The following is a 22,356-nucleotide window of genomic DNA, read 5'->3' as shown; positions in this document are numbered from 1 at the left end:
GAGCCTCGCGGTGTCCGTCTGTCTTCTTTATGGGTGCGTCACCATCTTCCAAAATGGCGGGCGCAGTGCGCCCGCCGAATCTGCCGGCCGGCAGATTCGTTCCAAGTACATTTTGATCAGATTCGTTTCAAGTACATTTTGATCACTGTGATAAAACCTATCACAGTGATCAAAATAAAAAAAATAGTAAATGAACCCCCCCCCCCTTTATCACCCCCATAGGTAGGGACAATAATAAAAATAAAGAAAATATATATATTTTTTTCTTCCCCTACTAGGGTTAGGGTTAGGGCTAGGGTTAGGGTTAGAACTAGAGTTAGGGTTAGATTAGACACACACGGTGCGGATTTGGCTGTGGATCCGCAGCAAATTGGCCGCTGCGGATTCGTAGCAGTTTTCCATCAGGTTTACAGTACCATGTAAACCTACTGAAAACCAAATCTGCTGTGCCCATGGTGCAGAAAACACCGCGCAGAAACGCTGTGTTGTATTTTCCGCAGCATGTCAATTCTTTGTGCGGATTTCGTTTTACACCTGCTCCTCAATAGGAATCCACAGGTGAAATCCGCACAAAAAACACCGGAAATCCGCGGTAAATGCGCAGGTAAAACGCAGTGCCTTTTACCTGCGGATTTTTCAAAAATGGTGCGGAAAAATCTCACACGAATCCGCAATGTGGGCACATAGTCTTAGGGTTAGGGTTGGAATTAGAGTTAGGGTTGGAATTAGGGCTAGGGTTGGAAATAGGGTTAAGATTAGGCTTGTGGTTAGGGTTAGGGGTGTGTTGGGGTTACGGTTGGGATTAGGGTTAGGGGTGTTGTGGATTCTGTTTTTGGGCTCCCTCTGGTGGTTACAACTGGTACTGGGTGACTTTGGTGGGTTGCGGTCTCTGGTTTCCACCTGTCCATCAGAGGCTGGGTGTTTCCTATTTAACCTGGCTTTCCTGTCATTCCCTTGCCGGCTATCAATGTATCAGTGTGTCTCTGTTACCTTTGTTACCTGCTCCTAAAGCCTTCAAGACAAGCTAAGTCTGGATTTCCCTGTTTCATGTTTGCTTTCATGTTTTTAGTCCAGCTTGCAGATATGTAATTCTCTGCTGCTGGTTGCTCTAGTGGGCTGAAATTACCACTCATGTACCATGAGTTGGCACATGAGTTAAAGTAATTTCAGGATGGTATTTTGAAGGGTTTTTAAGCTGACCGCGCAGTTCACCTTTTGTATCCTCTGCTATCTAGCTTAAGCGGGCCTCATTTTGCTGAATCTGTTTTCATAACTACGTTTGTGCCTTCCTCTCATTTCACCGTCATTATATGTGAGGGGCTGCTATTTCTGTGGGAATATTTCTCTGGAGGCAAGATAGGTCTGTGATTCTTCTGATAGGGGAAGCTAGATCTCCGGCTGGCGCGAGACGTCTAGAGTCCCCCCAGGAAGATTCCCGGCTACTGTTAGTTGAGTGTTGAGGTTCAGGGTCGCGGTCAGCTCAGGTTCCATCACCCTAGAGCTCGTCCTGGTTTTGCCCGTGTTATGTTGACAAATTCCCTGCCATTGGGAATCATGACATAGGGGTGTGTTGGGTTAGGGTTGTGGTTAGGGGTGTGTTGGGGTTAGGGTTATATCTAGAGTTGGGATTAGGGTTTGGGGTGTGTTGGGGTTAGTGTTGGAGTTAGAATTGAGGGGTTTCCACTGTTTAGGCACATCAGGGGTCTCCAAACGTAACATGGCGCCACCATTGATTCCAGCCAATCTTGCGTTCAAAAAGTCAAATGGTGCTCCCTCCCTTCTGAGCCCCGACGTGCGCCCAAACAGTGATTTACCCCCACATATGGGGTACCAGAATACTCAGAACAAACTGGGAAACAATTATTGGGGTCCAATTTCTCCTGTTACCCTTGCGAAAATAAAAAATTGCTTGCTAAAACATAATTTTAGAGGAATGAAAAATTATTTTTTATTTTCACGGCTCTGCGTTATAAACTTCTGTGAAGCACTTGGGGGTTCAAAGTGCTCACCACACATCTAGATAAGTTCCCTTGGCGGTCTAGTTTCCAAAATGGGGTCACTTTTCAGGAGTTTCTACTGTTTAGGCACATCAGGGGCTCTGCAAACGCAACGTGACGCCCGCAGAGCATTCCATCAAAGTCTGCATTTCAAAACGTCACTGCTTCACTTCCGAGCCCTGACGTGTGCCCAAACAGTGGTTTACCCCCACATATGGGGTATCAGCGTACTCAGGAGAAACTGGACAACAACTTTTGGGGTCCAATTTCTCCTGTTACCCTTGGGAAAATAAAAAATTGAGGGCTAAAAAAAATCATTTTTGAGACAAGAAAAATTATTTTTTATTTTCATGGTTCTGCGTTATAAACTTCTGTGAAGCACTTGGGGGTTTAAAGTGCTCACCACACATCTAGATAAGTTCCTTGGGAGGTCTAGTTTCCAAAATGGGGTAACTTGTGAGGGAGATCCAATGTTTAGGCACACAGGGGCTCTCCAAACGCGACATGGTGTCCGCTAATGATTGGAGCAAATTTTCCATTCAAAAAGCCAAATGGCGTGCCTTCCCTTCCGAGCCTTGCCGTGCACCCAAACAGTGGTTTACCCCCACATATGAGGTATCGGCGTACTCACGAGAAATTGCCCAACAAATTTTAGGATCCATTTTATCCTGTTGCCCATGTAAAAATGAAAAAATTGAGGCTAAAAGAAATTTTGTGTGAAAAAAGTACTTTTTCATTTTTACGGATCAATTTGTGAAGCACCTGAGGGTTTAAATTGCTCACTATGCTTCTAGATAAGTTCCTTGGGGTGTCTAGTTTCCAAAATGGGGTCACTTGTGGGGGAGCTCCAATGTTTAGGTACACAGGGGCTTTCCAAACGCGACATGGTGTCCGCTAACGATGGAGATAATTTTCCATTCAAAAAGTCAAATGGCGCTCCTTCGCTTCCAAGCCTTACCATGTGCCCAAACAGTGGTTTACCCCCACATGTGAGGTATCGGTGTACTCAGGAGAAATTGCCCAACAAATTTTAGGATCCACTTTATCCTGTTGCCCATGTGAAAATGAAAAAATTGAGGCTAAAATAATGTTTTTTTATGAAAAAAAAGTACTTTTTCATTTTTACGGATCAATTTGTGAAGCACCTGGGGGTTTAAAGTGCTCACTATGCTTCTAGATAAGTTCCTTGGGGGGTCTAGTTTCCAAAATGGGGTCATTTGTGGGGGAGCTCCAATGTTTAGGCACACAGGGGCTCTCCAAACGCGACATGGTGTCCGCTAGAGATTGGAGCCAATTTTTCATTCAAAAAGTCAAATGGCGCTCCTTCCCTTCCGAGCCCTGCCGTGCGCCCAAACAGTGGTTTACCCCCACATATGAGGTATCAGCATACTCAGGACAAATTGGACAACAACGTTCGTGGTCCAGTTTCTCCTTTTACCCTTGGGAACATAAAAAAATTGTTGCTAAAAGATCATTTTTGTGACTAAAAATTTAAATGTTCATTTTTTCCTTCCATGTTGCTTCTGCTGCTGTGAAACACCTGAAGGGTTAATAAACGTCTTGAATGTGGTTTTGAGCACCTTGAGGGGTGCAGTTTTTAGAATGGTGTCACTTTTTGGTATTTTCAGCCATATAGAACCCTCAAAATGACTTCAAATGTGAGGTGGTCCCTAAAAAAAATGGTTTTGTAAATTTTGTTGTAAAAATGAGAAATCACTGGCCAAATTTTAACCCTTATAACTTCCTAGCAAAAAAAAATTTTGTTTCCAAAAGAGTGCTGATGTAAAGTAGACATGTGGGAAATGTTATTTATTAACTATTTTGTGTCACATAACTCTCTGGTTTAACAGAATAAAAAATTCAAAATGTGAAAATTGCGAAATTTTCAAAATTTCAAAATTTTCGCCAAATTTCCGTTTTTTTCACAAATAAACTCAGAAATTATCGATCTAAATTTACCACTAACATGAAGCCCAATATGTCACGAAAAAACAATCTCAGAACCGCTAGGATCCGTTGAAGCGTTCCTGAGTTATTACCTCATAAAGGGACACTGGTCAGAATTGCAAAAAACATCCAGGTCATTAAGGTCAAAATAGGCTGGGTCATGAAGGGGTTAACATAAGTTGTCAGTAGTCTTTGCATAGGACGTGACGTTGCTTCACTAGTGCCTTCACAAACATTACCACCTACCCCACGTACACCTAGAACACCAAGCTTAATTCCCCTTCCACCATGGTCTCGCTTTTTCCCAGTCATGTTGCTCAGATAGCGTGGTAGGAGAGCAGTATTGGCAACCAAAAATTAGATTTTAAACTATGAACCACCTCAGCAAACAGCTGAATTTCAGCAACAGTAAATTCAAAGTTGAAATATGGCATGCTATATCATGTTAGCCACAGAAAAATGAACTGTTTGAGTGTGAATGAGGCCTGTATGACAAAGAAGTTATGCTACAAACAATTTTATGGTCAGGTCTTTTACTGCATGACGTTAATAAGAGAATCATTTTTTGTGGCCTCTGGATCAGGCCTCTGCAGCTTAATTTCATCCCAACCAATTTACAAAGTGTGATACGGCGGGTTGTCTTAACTTTTTGCAACTGAAAAATTATATTCTTGTTAATGTGCCTTAGGTCTGCAGACAGTTTTATAAAACACCACATCACTAAATGACAAGGTGGGATACAGCAGGCTGTTTAATATTTTTTCACTAGCTACATGTGAATTAGAATGCTATACTCAGGCATGGAGCACAATAGAAGCAGTGCACAACATGTGCCCTGCTAGTGCAGCGCCCCAGGGTCCTGGTCGTTGCAGTAATATTATTCTCCTCTAGGGGGAGTGATGTTACGTTTGGAGGCAATGAAGGAGAACTCTTTGTCAGGTAACACAATGCATGCAACATGTTCACACTCCAGACCAGAAGGGGGAGCTCTAAACCTGTTTACGGTGAACTCCCCTATAAGAACATCCTGATCTGGAGGGCAAGAGTTCAGTTGCTGTCAGGAAGACAGAGGGAAAGGAGACAGAGGAGCCGTGTAGCCTGAAGTGCTACTGCTCCTGGGAAGAGACGCACAGAAAGCCAAACATATTGCAGTGAGCGTAAAGGAAGTCATAGCAAAGGAGTGGATATCAGAGGAGATCAGCCCTGCACAGGCTGCCTCCTTCTGAGGCGCAGAATCCCAGTAGCCGGAATACTGAGGGAGTAACGACCTTTATGCCTTGGTCCAGAGACCGCCAGGACAGCTAATTCCACTTTACCTGTTTGCCCTACACCCAGGAGGCAAGGTGGCACCACTTAGAGGATGGGGCATGATAGAGTCCCTGTAAAATGCCTCAAGCCACCAAACGGGTTTGTCCTATCCATCCGGGGACAGAGAGAGAGACATAACATCCATAACATCTACAACACCTTATGAGAAGCCTAGCAGTAAGGGACTACAACACCAAGGCACTAGAGGAAGGCTAGTGATTTTCACCTGGACAAGGGGACTCTTGATTTTCCCCCAAACCGGCCGGACTCTGCCTGCCCTGTGATCTGGTGCTCTGGACTGTGGATGCTGAAGCCTTCAGTAAACAGTAAAGAGACCGCAACCTGGTGTCCTCGTTCTTCACTGCGCCTCAGACCATCCACCATCTACACACTGGGAAGCCCTGGGGACATACTTCACCTGTGGGAAGGTATACCATCTAGCTGCCATAACATCACCCCAGCGGACCCCTTAGCTGCGTCGGTCACCCTGACCGAATACCACAGGTAGCGTCATGAACATATCCCTTTAAAGACCTTTCCCTTTAATACGGACGTCCCACGGGCCACGGACCGGGTCAGCCACCGTGACATCCCCCTGAGAACCGAAGGACCCGGTACCGAGTACCCCGCTGCCCATGTGGGCAATCCACTAGCTTTGTTTGTGGACCTCAGAAATGTCCCAAAAAAACAAAAAGTGCTGTAAGGTAAATTTAACAGCCACACTGGACAGTAGCTACCTACAGTATCTGACGGATATACAACTGCATAACTAACTAGCTAAAATCTTGCTGTTAAGAGTGTCAGCATCAGGAGCAGCCTCTCTGCGTTGTTAAGTGTCAAAATGGTGGTAAAAAAAGATGTCCGCTATTTATATGGAGAGGGACATGTGATCTAAGCAGCCAATGACAGAAGCCGTTGTGTCAGGACATTGTGAGTGTTTCCTGCGCCCTGATTGGCTAGGTGCAATGTGCACACAAAGTTATGGGAACTGCTTACAAGAATGCCGCGCGCCTCTGAGCTCTGCAAATCCCCTCCCCTCATCAAACACGTGCCAAACGCTCATGATACACCACCGTTATCGTTGCTAAAGTGCTGAAAATATTTTTGTCGCAATGCAAATATTTTCCTGCACTTTTACCGAAAGTTACCGATTTTATAAAATTTTGCCCGGGTTTCCAATCACAAATCCGAATGTGCCATATTCGTGCTGAATTTATGTTTGCTGATCACTTTTCGAACAAATTTGCACATCACTAGTAATTTCTATTGAAAGAAGGGGGTAGGGAACCCTTCCTTTCTGGCCACTTCCATTCTTTTTGCACTAAGGCCCTGGTCCTTTCATTCAATGGGAAGGATCTTCATTTTCTCTGGTCTAGACCTCGGACCATTATATCCTGCACTGACTTGTCAGGCCTAGTGTCCATAATGCCCATAGTGGATCTGACCAATATCACTACCTTATCTATTGTACTTAAGTTGAAAACAATGGTGTCCTGATGCCTAATGATGAGGTCTGTGAGGAGGGAGCACCCAAGTCATCCCCCGTTGTCTGAATTAGAAGAAATGTCAGATGTCAGGGAGGCCTCTCTAACACTTCTATACTTCGCTTTCTGTACCTCTTTCTGGGAGAGGGATCTAAAGGACTTTTTAATGTCTGCTTTTATGATGGCCCTTAAGCTGGTGGTGAAGCTAGAGAGATTGACAGAGCCTTTTCTGACAGGAGTCGGGCAATAAGGTCTTACACAGAGTATATTTCTTGCGCTTAGCTTTAGCTACACACTTATTTCCCTAGCAATAAATGTCAAGAAAGATGGGGAACCACATTACAAAGTGAACTCTTATGAAGATCACTTACCACCTTGCCATACTCAAATGGTAGCGGTTTAAAACATGAATACGGCTAAGCAGGGAGATTATCCTTGGAAGCTGTCGATTCATCCACCTTGCTGGAGCTTCGCTGACTGGATCTGCTGTCTCTACCTGACCCCCATCTCTCCATGGTACGGCTGTCCCCTCTACTGATGACGACTCTCCACTCGCTCCTGAGGCTTCCCATGCTGCCGCTGTTGTGGCTGCTCCTGCTCCAAATCTGTCTCCATGCTAATGAAGACAGGTGAGCTGGCAAACCCTGAGCAGAGGTGCCACCTTACATTTATACTGGCACCTGTGGTGACCAGTAACCCCGGCATTTTCAGGTTGCGTGGCTCCTGTCTGACACACCTCCCTTCGTCCTCATCCAATGCCCGGCTCCAGTATGAAGTGCCTTCCGAATCATTCACACACCTTCCATGTGATTCTCCGATGCGGTTGCCCAATAGGCACGTCACCTGTTGCATCAGTGGGTGCGTCCTGAAAATGTCATCAGCCACACGCCCAGCTGCGTCACCGCTCCCAACTTCCAGTTTGAACCATGATACACCTCATTGCGGGGAGGCCAGAACAGGGCAAGCCACTGCCTTTGCACTCACTTGAGCGAAGCCAGAGCCATTCATCTCTAGTCAGGAGATGCCGCTAACCTTGCGCCCACTCACGTGTTAAACCCCCTTGGACTCATAGTGGCGCTTCCAGGCATCCTGCACCTGCTGAGGCAGAGAAAGGATCCCTGCCTAAATCGGTCAGCCAGGTCTGGAAAGGAAACTCCAATCTTTTATTTCTTCATGGGTAAGCATGCACAAGTTCACCCATCAAGGACAAAAAAAAAGCAAAAAGACAACTGATGCGAGGGAGAGGTGCTGCCCTTTTTAGCCTGTAGGTTTCTTGTCCTTGGTGGGTGGATCCCCTCGCTCGTGGTGCATGGGTGATCGATAAATCAGAGGTTTCCACATTATTAGTTTCTCAAAAGGCTCTTGAAAAGCAACATGGCTTCCATAAACCAATCCAGCAATATCCGTTCTCCCAAAGTCAAATCTCCCCCTCACTTCTGAGCCTTGCAGTGTTGGCTTGATTCCCTGGAGACCGGCTCCTCCTGAACCCATTGCTTACACAGGGCATTGACTCTACAGGGGCTTAATATGCTCTATGACATATTTCATTGCGGGGACACGCCTTACCTGGTTTTCCCATGATGCTTATTTGAAAAGGCGACTATACTATAAAGGCCATTAATTGGCTGAAACGTCTTAAATTGTCGCTTCACTTATCAGCATCAAATAAATACTCACCTGAAGCATTTTTTTTTCTTGTATGTGTGCAGTGATTTTTTTTCTGAACTTATGCATATAGGACCTTTGGTTCCCTTCACTAGCACTGTTTTACAAAAAGTCGAGTGCTAACCATTTGTCTTTTCTAGTATAGAGGATAACACATCTACTGAAATGATCAAGCAGAACAGTCTTCAATAAAAAAAGAATAATTAACTAGTGGTGAAACCTCTCTGGAGTAATTAGAGTATGGGGCTTGGCGGTTCTTAAAAATATAAACTATTGTAAAGGCGTATATTTTCTGGCAGATGTGTTTCTTGAAGAAATATTAGACATTCAAAGAGCACTTTTTATAATAGTGCAGAGCTGAGATGTGTTAGATTTAGATCTCAGGCATTTAGAAGAGGTAATGGAGACTTTTTTTAAACAATAGAGGGGAGTTGCAGACTCGCATAAGTGAGGCAGGGAATCCCATCACAAATCATACAAAATGAAAAACTGTACGACCCTTAGCCCTACTCATTTTTCATTTTTGTTTCATTATGTTTCTCTGCAAGCCTTGGAAATAGCGACAGGCAACATTTCTCTCACTTCTTGGAGGGCATGTGGCCTGCTGCGGGTGGCAGACCTTTATGGCTCGGAGGGTCTATTTCAATTCGCCGAGCTATGTGCTCGCTGCTCCCTGTCCCCCAAAGAGTTATTTAAATATTTCCAAGTGCGTAGTTTTTTTAAGCCTCGCAAATTGCTGGGTACTCCGTTTCTTTTGCCAGAATCTCCGGCACATCGATTTTTTAGACCTGGTACTGTTTTATCCCACGGTATTTCTATACTATATAAGTCGCTCCTGACTTGTGGTGCGTTGGACAAGCTTCCCTTCATGGTCTCCTGGGAGTCTTCCTTTGCCTTTGAGGCCTCTTGGGACAATTGGCATTATGCTTTGACTCACCCTTCTAAATTTTCCTTATGCCTTGGGCATCTCGAGCAATCTAAAAAGATTCAGCTCCAATGGTATATTACTCCCGTTAGATGGGCCAAATTTAATCATGCGTCATCTCCACTTTGCTGGAAGGGCTGTAGTTCCATGGGTTCCCTTGCCCATGTTTGGTGGAGCTGTCCACGCATCCGAGCCTTTTGGAGCCAGGTTGAAGCTATTATTGCCGAGGTGATCCGTCTTCCTGTTGTTTTGACGGGCCCCCTCGCAGTTCTTGGCAGTTCCTTGCTGGACTTCCCTCCCCCCCTCCAGCCTATAATTTCTAATATCCTGGTGGCAGCCAGACTTTGTATTGCCAAATACTGGAAATCGCCCAATGTTCCCTCCAGGAGTGAACTTATATCTAAAATTAACCTCCATTTTAGCTATGAAACTATCACCGCTGACTGTCTTACAAACAAAAACAAGAAAACAAGGTTCTATCATGGTGGGATTTATGGATCTCTTCGTCCTTTGCCTCTCCTCCTGTTTCGTCTCATGATCACTAATGTGGGTTCTTCTTTGTTGTCGCTCTTGTTGTTGATGACTCCGTGGGCGTGACATTGTGGGCGCTGGCTTTATTATTCGCTAATTGCCATTTTATGCTCCCCCCTCCCTTTCCCCTTTTTTTTTTCTGTACCTTTCCCTTCCCCTTTATTTTTGTTTCCTTGGTTGGAAATGGTATTCTTGTATGTCTTTTTCTGTTATAATAAAAATTTGAATGGTTAAAAAAAAAAAAAAAAATGAAAAACTGTAGATAAAATAAAAATAACATGTTAGGCTACGTTCACATTTGCGTTGTGCGCCGCAGCGTCGCCGCCGCAACGCACAGCGCAAGTGTGAACACATGCACAACGCTGCTTTTTGCGCCGCATGCGTCCTTTTTTCCATTGATTTTGGACGCAGCAAAAATGCAACTTGCTGCGTCCTCTGCGCCCCGACGCGGGCGCCGCAGGGACGCATGCGGCGCAAAAAGCAAGTGCACCGCATGTCCATGCGCCCCCATGTTAAATATAGGGGCGCATGATGCATGCGGCGCCGCTGCGGCGCCCGACGCTGCGGCGCTAGCCGCAAATGTGAACGTAGCCCCCCAGCAACAACGTTTGTATGAGGGGAGAACTTTAAATTTAAACCGGACTTGCACTCATTTATGGTGGACCATTGGAGCTACTGTGAGTGCTGATCAGAAAAGTAGAAAAAGTATCAGTGCCCCCATTGCAGGAAAGATTGAACAATAATCTGAATTCCATAGAATTGAAAACATAATGTCATTTATGATGTGGAGTGATTCCAGGAAACCAGGGCTTGAGGAAAGCCAACACATCTACTACAGGCCTGAATAAATGTATATTACAGCCATGAACCACACACAGCTTAGACATACATCATGGCACAGGTGTAATGTATTTATGTAGTTTATCACAATCTTTCTTGAAGTTAGTTGGTTTTAAAAGAAATTGAAAAGTCAGGATAAAGGGAAACTCTGTTATTGTCCAGAAATTCACACTTGGCCGCACTGCACATTTAATGTTGTCAATCACAAAAGCAAAGTTTGGCCAGAAAGACTGGACCTGGTCTTGTAGGGACCATATGATCACATTCAGCAGCACAGAAGGGGGAGAAGGTAGATTCATCCAATAAGATATCAGGGTTCTAGGAAGCCAACATCATCATTACCCTCCGCTTTCCCTTACAGGCCCATAATAATCTTTCAAGTGATTTTCTAACTTGTCAGCACATTCTACATACGCTGTCATTTGGCTTTGTAGTTTACAGATATGGGTAGGTAACTGTCAGCGTTAGCTAATAACAGGGGATAGGTGAATCCTCCAGGTTGTAAGTTCTATACAGAAGGGATTTCAATACCCAAAGTCATTTGAACAGTTTGTGGTCTAAAGGCAAAATGATTGTGATATGGCCGGACTACACCACCGATAAAGCAGCCACAGCCGGCGACTGAGAAGAATCTGTGACTTCTCTGTAGTTAGTGGTTACTACTCACCTGGGTAGTCATATGTAGGAATCTCCTCTTTACACCACTCATCACCCCTCACATATGTCTCTGTAGTATTAATATGGGTCAGATCTTCACCCTGAAACAAATATTGTAAAAGTCACAGACAGATGGAGAAGTCACATCTATGATCAGCTCTAATCCTGCCATCTCCACCGTTCTCATTACACAAGTATAAAACATAATACTGGAGGATAAACCAAGACTGAGCACAAGACCTTCACAGCCGTCTACACATCATAGGGGAGATCTCATGACACCTTCTCTCCATCTACCTGATGATCCTGAGGAACATTGGGATCTTCTTGTTTACAGTCCTGTGGAAGAAGAGGACGGGGACATCTCTCTGGTGTTGTCTTCTCACTGGATAGATCTGGAGGAAACACATACAGGGACTGAATTCATTCTTTACATACAGATAATTATAGGTGGGTTATATGAAATGATTTGTGCAGTGATAGATCATTACCTGCAACCCTTTGTATTGGCCTTACCCTCATATATAAAAGACACCACAATGATGTTACAGAGGTTGGACTCTGTGCATTTAAAGGAGCACTTTTTGTTACGGCGGATGTAGAGGCGTTGTATTCCTCCCTTAAGCACGAAGACGGTTTGAATGCAGTTTCCCATTACTTGTATGAGAGCAATCTGGATCCGCCTTTGATTGAGTTGATATTGACTTTATTGAGATTTGTGCTGGAACATAATGTCTTCATTTTTAATAAGGACATTTATGTACAAATGCAAGGTACAGCCATGGGGGCCAAGTGCGCCCCAGCATATGCAAACCTATTTATGGGGTTCTGGGAGCGGGAGATCTTTTAAGGTGAGGGTATTTTGGGCAATGAGGCTATCCATGGGTGGAGTCGCTATATAGATTATGTGCTGTTCATCTGGGAGGATTCCACTGAGAATTTATTCAATTTGATGGAAAGATTGAACCACAATAACTTTAACATTAAATTGACGTTTAATTACGGTAGAAAAGTGAAGTGTTTAGATTTTAAGATAGAAGCGCTCCCTAATGGAAGAGTTGTCACAAATGTATTTAGGAAGCTAACAGCTACGAACACCCTTTTATGTGCTTCCTATGCCCACCCTAGGTCTAGGTTAAACGGGATCCCCACACGACAATTTATGAGGATAAAAAGAATTTGCGCTACTGAAGAAGACTTTAATCAGCAAGCTGAGGACCTTGCTCGGAGACTGCATGATCGGGGATACAGTAAAAGACAAATAAAGAGAGGTTTTAACCCCTTCCCGACCTGTGACACAGCGTATGCGTCATGAAAGTTGGTGCCAATCGGACCTGTGACGCATATGCTGTGTCACAGAATGATCGCGTCCCTGCAGGCCGGGTGAAAGGGTTAACTCCAATTTCACCCGACCTGCAGGGACAGGGGGAGTGGTACTTCAGCCCAGGGGGGGTGGCTTCACCCCCCCGTGGCTACGATCACTCTGATTGGCTGTTGAAAGTGAAACTGCCAATCAGAGCGATTTGTAATATTTCACCTAAAAAACTGGTGAAATATTACAATCCAGCCATGGCCGATGCTGCAATATCATCAGCCATGGCTGGAAACACTGATGTGACCCCCCCACCCCACCGATCGCCCCCCAAGCCACCGATCTGTGGTCCGCTCCCCTCCGTCTTGTGCTCCGCTCCCCCGTCCTTCTGTCCGCTCCCCCCGTGCTGCTATGCCACCCCCCTTGTTCCGACGACCCCCCGTGCCCCGATCTCCACCCCCTTATACTTACCGAGGCTCCCGGTGTCCATCCGTCTTCTCCATGGGCGCCGCCATCTTCCAAAATGGCGGGCGCATGCGCAGTGCGCCCGCCGAATCTGCCGGCCGGCAGATTCATTACAGGCATAGTTTGATCACTGTGATAAAACCTATCACAGTGATCAAAATAAAAAAAATAGTAAATTACCCCCCCCTTTATCACCCCCATAGGTAGGGACAATAATAAAAAAAAGAAAATATTTTTTTTCTTTTTCCACTAGGGTTAGGGTTAGAACTAGGGTTAGAACTAGTGGGTAGGGTTAGGGTTAGGGTTAGGGCATGTGCACACAGTGCGGATTTGGCTGCGGATACGTAGCGGATTGGCCGCGGATCTGCAGCGGATTGGCCGCTGCGAATTCGTAGCAGTTTTCCATCAGGTTTACAGTACCATGTACACCTATGGAAAACCAAATCCGCTGTGCCCATGGTGCGGAAAATTCCGTGTGGAAACGCTGCGTTGTATTTTCCGCAGCATGTCAATTCTTTGTGCGGATTCCGCATCGTTTTACACCTGTTTCTCAATAGGAATCTGCAGGTGAAATCCGCACAAAAAAAACACTGGAAATGCGCTGTAAATCCGCAGGTAAAACGCAGTGCCTTTTACCTGCAGATTTTTAAAAAATCGTGCGGAAAAATCTCACACGAATCCGCAACGTGGGCACATAGCCTTAGGGTTAGGGTTGGAATTAGAGTTAGGGTTGGAATTAGGGCTAGGGTTGGAAATAGGGTTAAGATTAGGCTTGTGGTTAGGGTTACGGATAGGGTTAGGGGTGTGTTGGGGTTACAGTTGTGGTTAGAGTTGGGATTAGGGTTGGGATTAGGGTTAGGATTAGGGTTGGGATTAGGGTTACGGCTGTGTTGGGGTTAGGGTTGTGGTTAGGGGTGTGTTGGGGTTAGGGTTGTGATTAGGGTTATGGCTACAGTTGGGATTAGGGTTAGGGGTGTGTTGGGGTTAGTGTTGAAGTTAGAATTGAGGGGTTTCCACTGTTTAGGCACATCAGGGGTCTCCAAATGCAACATGGCGCCACCATTGATTCCAGCCAATCTTGCGTTCCTAAAGTCAAATGGTGCTCCCTCCCTTCCAAGCCCAGACGTGCGCCCAAACAGTGGTTTACCCCCACATACGGGGTACCAGCGTACTCAGGACAAACTGGGCAACAACTGTTGGGGTCCAATTTCTCCTGTTACCCTTGCAAAAATAAAAAATTACTTGCTAAAACATAATTTTTGAGGAAAGAACAATTATTTGATATTTTCACGGCTCTGCGTTATAAACTTCTGTGAAGCACTTGGGGTTGAAAGTGTTCATCACACATCTAGATAAGTTCCTTGGGGGGTCTAGTTTCCAAAATGGAGTCACTTGTGGGGTGTTTCTACTGTTTAGGCACATCAGGGGCTCTGCAAATGCAACATGACGCCCGCAGACCATTCCATCAAAGTCTGCATTTCAAATGTCACTACTTCCCTTCCGAGCCCTGACGTGCGCCCAAGCAGTGGCTTACCCCCACATATGGGGTATCAGCGTACTTAGGAGAAACTGGACAACAACTTTTGGGGTCAAATTTCTCCTGTTACCCTTGGGAAAATAAAAAATAGCTTGCTAAAACATCTTTTTTGAGGAAAGAAAAATGATTTTTTATTTTCACGGCTCTGCGTTGTAAACTTCTGTGAAGCACTTGGGGGTTGAACGTGCTCACCACACATCTAGATAAGTTCCTTGGGGGGTCTAGTTTCCAAAATGGGGTCACTTGTGGGGTGTTTCTACTGTTTAGGCACATCAGGGGCTCTGCAAATGTAACATGATGCCCGCAGACCATTCCATCAAAGTCTGCATTTCAAAACGTCACTACTTCCCTTCCGAACCCCGACGTGTGCCAAAACAGTGGTTTACCCCCACATATGGGGTATCAGCGTACTCAGGAGAAACTGGATAACAACTTTTGGGGTCCAATTTCTCCTGTTACCCTTGGGAAAATAAAAAATTGTGGGCTAAAAAATCATTTTTGAGAAAAGAAATTTTGTTTTTTATTTTCATGGCTCTGCGTTATAAACTTCTGTGAAGCACTTGGGGGTTCAAAGTGCTCACCACACATCTAGATTAGTTCCTTGGGAGGTCTAGTTTCCAAAATGGGGTCACTTGTGGAGGAGCTCCAATGTTTAGGCACACAAGGGCTCTCCAAACGCGACATGGTGTCCGCTAATGATTGGAGCTAATTTTCCATTCAAAAAGCCAAATGGCGTGCCTTCCCTTCCAAGCCCTGCCGTGCGCCCAAACAGTGGTTTACCCCCACATATGGGGTATCATCGTACTCAGGACAAACTGGACAACAAGATTTGGGGTCCAATTTCTCCTATTACCCTTGGGAAAATAAAAAATTCCGGGCTAAAAATCATTTTTGAGGAAAGAAAAATTATTTTTTATTTTCACGGCTCTGCGTTATAAACTTCTGTGAAGCACCTGGGGGTTTTAAGTGCTCCATTTTATACTGTTGCCCATGTGAAAATGAAAAAATTGAGGCTAAAAGAAATTTTGTGTGAAAAAAAAGTACTTTTTCATTTTTACGGATCAATTTGTGAAGCACCTGAGGGTTTAAAGTGCTCACTATGCTTCTAGATAAGTTCCTTGGGGGGGTCTAGTTTCCAAAATGGGGTCACTTGTGGGGGAGCTCCAATGTTTAGGCACACGGGGGCTCTCCAAACGCGACATGGTGTCCGCTAAAGATGGGAGCCAATTTTTCATTCAAAAAGTCAAATGGCGCTCCTTCCCTTCCGAGCCCTGCCGTGCGCCCAAACAGTGGTTTACTCCCACATATGAGGTATCAGCGTACTCAGGACAAATTGGACAACATCTTTCATGGTCCAGTTTCTCATTTTACCCTTGGGAAAATAAAAAAATTGTTGCTAAAAGATCATTTTTGTGACTAAAAAGATAAATGTTCATTTTTTCCTTCCATGTTGCTTCTGCTGCTGTGAAACACCTGAAGGGTTAATAAACTTCTTGAATGTGGTTTTGAGCACCTTGAGGGGTGCAGTTTTTAGAATGGTGTCACTTTTGGGTATTTTCAGCCATATAGAACCCTCAAAATGACTTCAAATGTGAGGTGGTCCCTAAAAAAATGGTTTTGTAAATTTTGTTGTAAAAATGAGAAATCACTGGTCAAATTTTAACCCTTATAACTTCCTAGCAAAAAAAAAATGTGTTTCCAAAATTGTGCTGATGTAAAGTAAACATGTGGGAAATGTTATTTATTAACTATTTTGTGTCACCTAATCGCTAGGATCCGTTGAAGCGTTCCTGAGTTATTTCCTCATAAAGGGACACTGGTCAGAATTGCAAAAAACGGCCAGGTCATTAAGGTCAAAATAGGCTGGGTCATGAAGGGGTTAAAAAAGCATCTAAATTCTCTAGAGAAGATCTGCTGTATAATCAAAGGAGAAAAAATGAGGCAGGATTGGCTAACCAGGTCAGGTTTATTACTGAATACAACAAACAATGGCCTGAACTTGTTTTGATTATGCAGAAATATTGGGGGATATTACAATCGGACCCTATTTTAAAGTGTATCCTACCAAGTCATCTGCTAATGACACCAAAACGGTCAAAAAATTTGAATGACCTTTTAGTGCACAGTCATTACTCAGGTCGTTCAATATCAAGAGCGAAGGTAGAAGTGAAGGGATTTTTTCCATGTAACTCGTAAAGCGTGCAGTAATCATTTCAAAAGTACCTCCTTTGAAAACCATGATGGCACTAGGGTTTATAAGATTTGGAAGAACCTTATATGCACATCAAAAGGAGTGATATATCATGCCCGTTGTCCTTGTAACAAGATTTATATAGGACTAACTACTAGGGAATTAAGAGTGAGGACAAGAGAGCACATAAGAGATATTGAGAAATCAGCCACAGTTGAGGACATTAATACTCTCAAAACTCTACCAAAACATTTTAGATTGTATCATAAGTGTGATCCTACAGGTTTCAAGGTCCAACCTATTGACCAGGTATGCTTGGGCCCCAGAGGAGGTAACCTTGGAAAGATCCTAGCTCAAAAAGAGAGTAGGTGGATTTATCTACTTGGGACTATGGCCCCTCAGGCCTCAATGAAAATTTAGGGTTTAATGCATTTTTGTAAAAGAGGTCTCTATTGTTATTTATTTATTAACTTCATTGATTTTCTCCATTTTTTTTCTGTTTTTAATCGTGTTGTTCTGTATGTTGCATGTTTGTTTTTAATCATTAATCATTCTTTGATTATCCCTAGGTTTGGGAGGACCCGTTATGAGAGGTGTCTCTTCGTTTCGTCTCTTGTGGAAAAGGAGGTTATGAATTGGGAGGAACTTGAACATTAAGAACTATTGGGACCATCTGTTCTCCCCATTGGCAACTTATTTATTACTAGCTGTACTACCCGGCTTCGCCCGGGGTAATAACTGCTGTTAGCAAAATAGAATGTGTTAACAAAAATTTATTCTGCACAAAAAAACCCACAAAACAAATAGATAGAAGTGTAATTATTAAAAGGCAAAAACTAAGCTAATAGAAGCATTTTACAACATATATTTAAACACCAGAGATATTCCATACAGATTTAACTAAATTGGCCAAGTAATGTGAAGTAATCTTCTACTACTTATTCGAGAGCCTTTTGATAAACGACATTCTTAGTTTTTCCTTCAGGTGCAAAGACAAACAGATTTTTGGCTGTTCCAACTCTTGAACAGGCCACATAAAGTTGACCATGAGAAAAGCATGGGGATTGTAAATCTAAGCTAGCTGAAGAGCCCGGCGTTGCCTGGGCATAGTAAATATCCGTGGTTAGTTATAGCACCTCACTTCTCTTATTTTCCCCATCACATCTTTCATTTTCCCCCTCACATCTCTCATTTTCTCCCTCACACCTCTCATTTTCCCCCTCACCCCTCTTTATTTTCCCCCTCACTCCTCTCATTCCCCCCTAACACTTGTCATTTCGACCTCACATCTGTCATTTTCCGATCACTCCACTATTTTCCCTCACTCCTCTCATTTTGCACTTACACCTTTTCATTTTCACCTCACACCTCTCATTTTCACCTCAGTATATACATGTTTGTCATCTCCCTTATATATAGTATACACCTGTATGTCATCTCCTGTATATAGTATATACCTGTATGTCATCTCCCCTGTATATAGTATATACCTGCTGTGTGTCATCTCCCCTGTATATAGTATATACCTGTATGTCATCTCCTCCTATATATAGTATATACCTGTATGTAATCTCCTGTATATAGTATATACCTGTGTGTCATCTCACCTATATATAGTATATATCTGTGTGTCATCTCCTCTTGTATATAGTATGTACCTGTATGTCATCTCCTCCTATACATAGCATATACCTGCATGTCATCTCCTCATGTATATACTATATACCTGTAGGTAATCTGCTCCTGTATATAGTATATACCTGTGTGTCATCTCCTTCTGTATATAGTATATACCTGTATGTCATCTCCTGCTGTATGTAGTATGTACCTGTATGTCATCTCCTCCTCTATATAGTATATAACTGTGTCTCATCTCTCCTGTATATAGTATATATCTGTGTGTCATCTCCTCCTGCATATAGTATATACCTGTGTGTCATCTCCCCTGTAAATAGTATATACCTGTGTGTCATCTCCTCCTGTATATAGTATATATCTGTATGTCATCTCCTCCTGTATTAGACCTCGTTCACACGTTATTTGGTCAGTATTTTTACCTCAGTATTTGTAAGCTAAATTGGCAGCCTGATAAATCCCCAGCCAACAGTAAGCCCACCCCCTGGCAGTATATATTAGCTCACACATACACATAATAGACTGGTCATGTGACTGACAGCTGCCGGATTCCTATATGGTACATTTGTTGCTCTTGTAGTTTGTCAGCTTATTAATCAGATTTTTATTTTTGAAGGATAATACCAGACTTGTGTGTGTTTTAGGGCGAGTTTCGTGTGTCAAGTTGTGTGTGTTGAGTTGCCTGTGGCGACATGCATGTAGTGACTTTTGTGAGATGAGTTTTGTGTGGCGACATGCGTGTAGCAACTTTTTGTGTGTCGAGTTGCATGTGACAGGTTAGTGTAGCAAGTTGTGTGCAGCAAGTTTTGCGCATGGCGAGTTTTGCGCGTGGCGAGTTTTATGTGTGGTGCCTTTTGAGTATGTGCAAGTTTTGTGTGAGGCAACTTTTGCATGTGTTGCAACTTTTGTGCATGTGGCAATTTTTCAGCGTGTGCAAGTTTTGCGTGTGGCGAGTTTTCCATGAGGTGAGTTTTGCACGTGTGGAGAGTTTTGCATGTGGAGAGTTTTGCGCGTGGCGAGTTTTGAGCGGCGACTTTTGTGTTTCAACTTTTATGTGGCGAGGTTGGTGTATGTGTGGTGAAATGTGCGCTGAGGTTGGTATATGTGTTCGAGCACGTGGTAGTGTGTGGCGCATTTTGTGTGTGTGTTCATATCCCCGTGGTGGTGTGGTGATTATCCCATGTCGGGGCCCCACCTTAGCAACTGTACAGTATATACTCTTTGGCACCATCGCTCTCATTCTTTAAGTCCCCCTTGTTCACATCTGGCAGCTGTTAACCCCTTAGCCTGTTTTCACCTAAGTGACACGGCCAATTTTTACAATTCTGACCACTGTCACTTTATGAGGTCATAACTCTGAAACGCTTCAACGGATCCTGGTGATTCTGAGATTGTTTTCTCGTGACATATTGTACTTTATGATAGTGGTAAAACTTCTTTGATATGACTTGCATTTATTTGTGAAAAAAACAGAAATTTGTCGAAAATTATGAAAATTTAGCAATTTTCAAATTTTTCTTTTTTATGCCCTTAAATTAGAGAGTCATATCACAAAATATAGTTAATAAACAACATTTCCCACATGTCTGCTTTACATCAGCACAATTTTGGAAACATAATTTTTTTTTGTTAGGGAGTTATAAGGGTTAAAAGTTGACCAGCGATTTCTCATTTTTGCAACAAAATTTGCAAAACCATTTTTTTTACGGACCACCTCACACTTGAAGTGACTTTGAGGGGTGTATATGACAGAAAATGTCCAAAAGTGACACCATTCTAAAAACTGCACCCCTCAAGGTACTCTAAACCACATTCAAAAAGTTTATTAACCCTTCAGGTGCTTCACAGGAATTTTTGGAATGTTTAAAAAAAATTGAACATTTAACTTTTTTTTCACAAAATTTTTACTTCAGATCCAATTTGTTTTGTTTTACCAAGGGTAACAGGAGAAATTGGACTAAAAAAGTCGTTGTACAATTTGTCCTGAGTACACCGATACCCCACATGTTGGGGTAAACCATTGATTGGGCACATGGCAGAGCTCGGAAGGGAAGGAGCGCCATTTGACTTTTCAATGCAAAATTGGCTGGAATTGAGATCGGAACCCATGTCGTGTTTGGAGAGCCCCTGATGTGCCTAAACAGTGGAAACCCCCAGAAGTGACACCATTTTGGAAAGTAGACCCTCTAAGGAACTAATCTAGATGTGTGGTGAGCACTTTGAACCTCCAAGTGCTTCACAGAAGTTTATAATGTAGAGCCGTAAAAAAAATTAATATTAATTTTCACAAAAAATGATCTTTTTGCCCCAAATTTTTTATTTTCCCAAGGGTAGCAGGATAAATTGGACCCCAAAAGTTGTTGTGCAATTTGTCCTGAGTACGCTGATACTTCATATATGGGGATAAACCACTGTTTGGGCGCATGGCAGAGCTCGGAAGGGAAGGAGCGCCATTTGACTTTTCAATGCAAAATTGGCTGGAATTGAGATCGGAACCCATGTCGTGTTTGGAGAGCCCCTGACGTGCCTAAACAGTGGAAACCCCCAGAAGTGACACCATTTTGGAAAGTAGACCCTCTAAGGAACTAATCTAGATGTGTGGTGAGCACTTTGAACCTCCAAGTGCTTCACAGAAGTTTATAATGTGGAGCTGTAAAAAAAAATTAATATTAATTTTCACAAAAAATGATCTTTTTGCCCCAAATTTTTTATTTTCCCAAGGGTAGCAGGATAAAGTGGACCCCAAAGGTTGTTGTGCAATTTGTCCTGAGTACGCTGATACTTCATATATGGGGATAAACCACTGTTTGGGCGCATGGCAGAGCTCGGAAGGGAAGGAGCGCCATTTGACTTTTCAATGCAAAATTGGCTGGAATTGAGATCGGAACCCATGTCGTGTTTGGAGAGCCCCTGACATGCCTAAACAGTGGAAACCCCCACAAGTGACACCATTTTGGAAAGAAGACCCCCTAAGGAACTTATTTAGATGTGTGGTGAGCACTTTTAATCCCCAGTTGTTTCACTAAAGTTTAGAATGTAGCGCTGTGAAAATTAAAAAATCATTTTTTCTTTCCACAAAATGATGTTTTAGCCCGCAATTTTTTTTCCCCCAAGGGTAACAGGAGAAATTAGACCACAAAAGTTATTGTCCAATTTGTCCTGAGTACGCTGATACCACATACATTGGGGGGAACCACTGTTTGGGCGCACGGCAGAGCTCGGAAGGGAAGGAGCGCCGTTTGAAATGCAGACTTAGATGGATTGGTCTGCAGGTGTCATGTTGCATTTGCAGAGCCCCTGATGTACCTAAACAGTAGAAACCCCCCACAAGTGACCCCATATTGGAAACTAGACCCCCCAGGGAACTTATCTAGATGTGTTGTGAGAACTTTGAACCAACAAGTGTTTCACTACAGTTTATCACGCAGAGCCGTGAAAATAAAAAAAAATTTTTTCCACGAAAATTATATTTTAGCCCTCACATTTTTATTTTCCCAAGGGTAACAGGAGAAATTGGACAACAAATGTTGTTGTCCAATTTGTCCTGAGTACGCTGATACCCCATATATGGGGGGGAACCACTGTTTGGGCGCACGGCAGAGCTCGGAAGGGAAGGAGCGCCGTTTGAAATGCAGACTTAGATGGATTGGTCTGCAGGTGTCATGTTGCATTTGCAGAGCCCCTGATGTACCTAAACAGTAGAAACCCCCCACAAGTGACCCCATATTGGAAACTAGACCCCCCACGGAACTTATCTAGATGTGTTGTGAGAACTTTGAACCAACAAGTGTTTCACTACAGTTTATCACGCAGAGCCGTGAAAATAAAAAATATTTTTTTTTCCACGAAAATTATATTTTAG

The 22,356-nt window shown here is 43.5% G+C and overlaps 1 protein-coding gene across 6 annotated transcripts in view; it reads right to left on the bottom strand.

Moving 5' to 3' along the window:
* Positions 1-22,356, bottom strand: part of LOC143766581 (uncharacterized) — a 250,057-nt gene that overhangs the window by 174,500 nt on the left and 53,201 nt on the right. Inside the window, exons 7-8 of one of the 6 annotated variants that reach the window (XM_077254358.1) lie at positions 11,652-11,749; positions 11,365-11,455 (exon numbers count right to left, since the gene is read on the bottom strand). The exons of the other annotated variants lie outside the window; for them this stretch is intronic. Coding sequence (XP_077110473.1) covers positions 11,365-11,455; positions 11,652-11,749 — 189 coding nt within the window. The remainder of the gene's footprint in view (positions 1-11,364; positions 11,456-11,651; positions 11,750-22,356) is intronic. 6 annotated transcript variants of the gene reach the window in all.

The sequence above is a fragment of the Ranitomeya variabilis genome, chromosome 4 (genome assembly GCF_051348905.1).
Source record: "Ranitomeya variabilis isolate aRanVar5 chromosome 4, aRanVar5.hap1, whole genome shotgun sequence".
Lineage (NCBI taxonomy): Eukaryota > Metazoa > Chordata > Amphibia > Anura > Dendrobatidae > Ranitomeya > Ranitomeya variabilis.
This window is presented reverse-complemented; position numbering and strand designations above follow the sequence as displayed.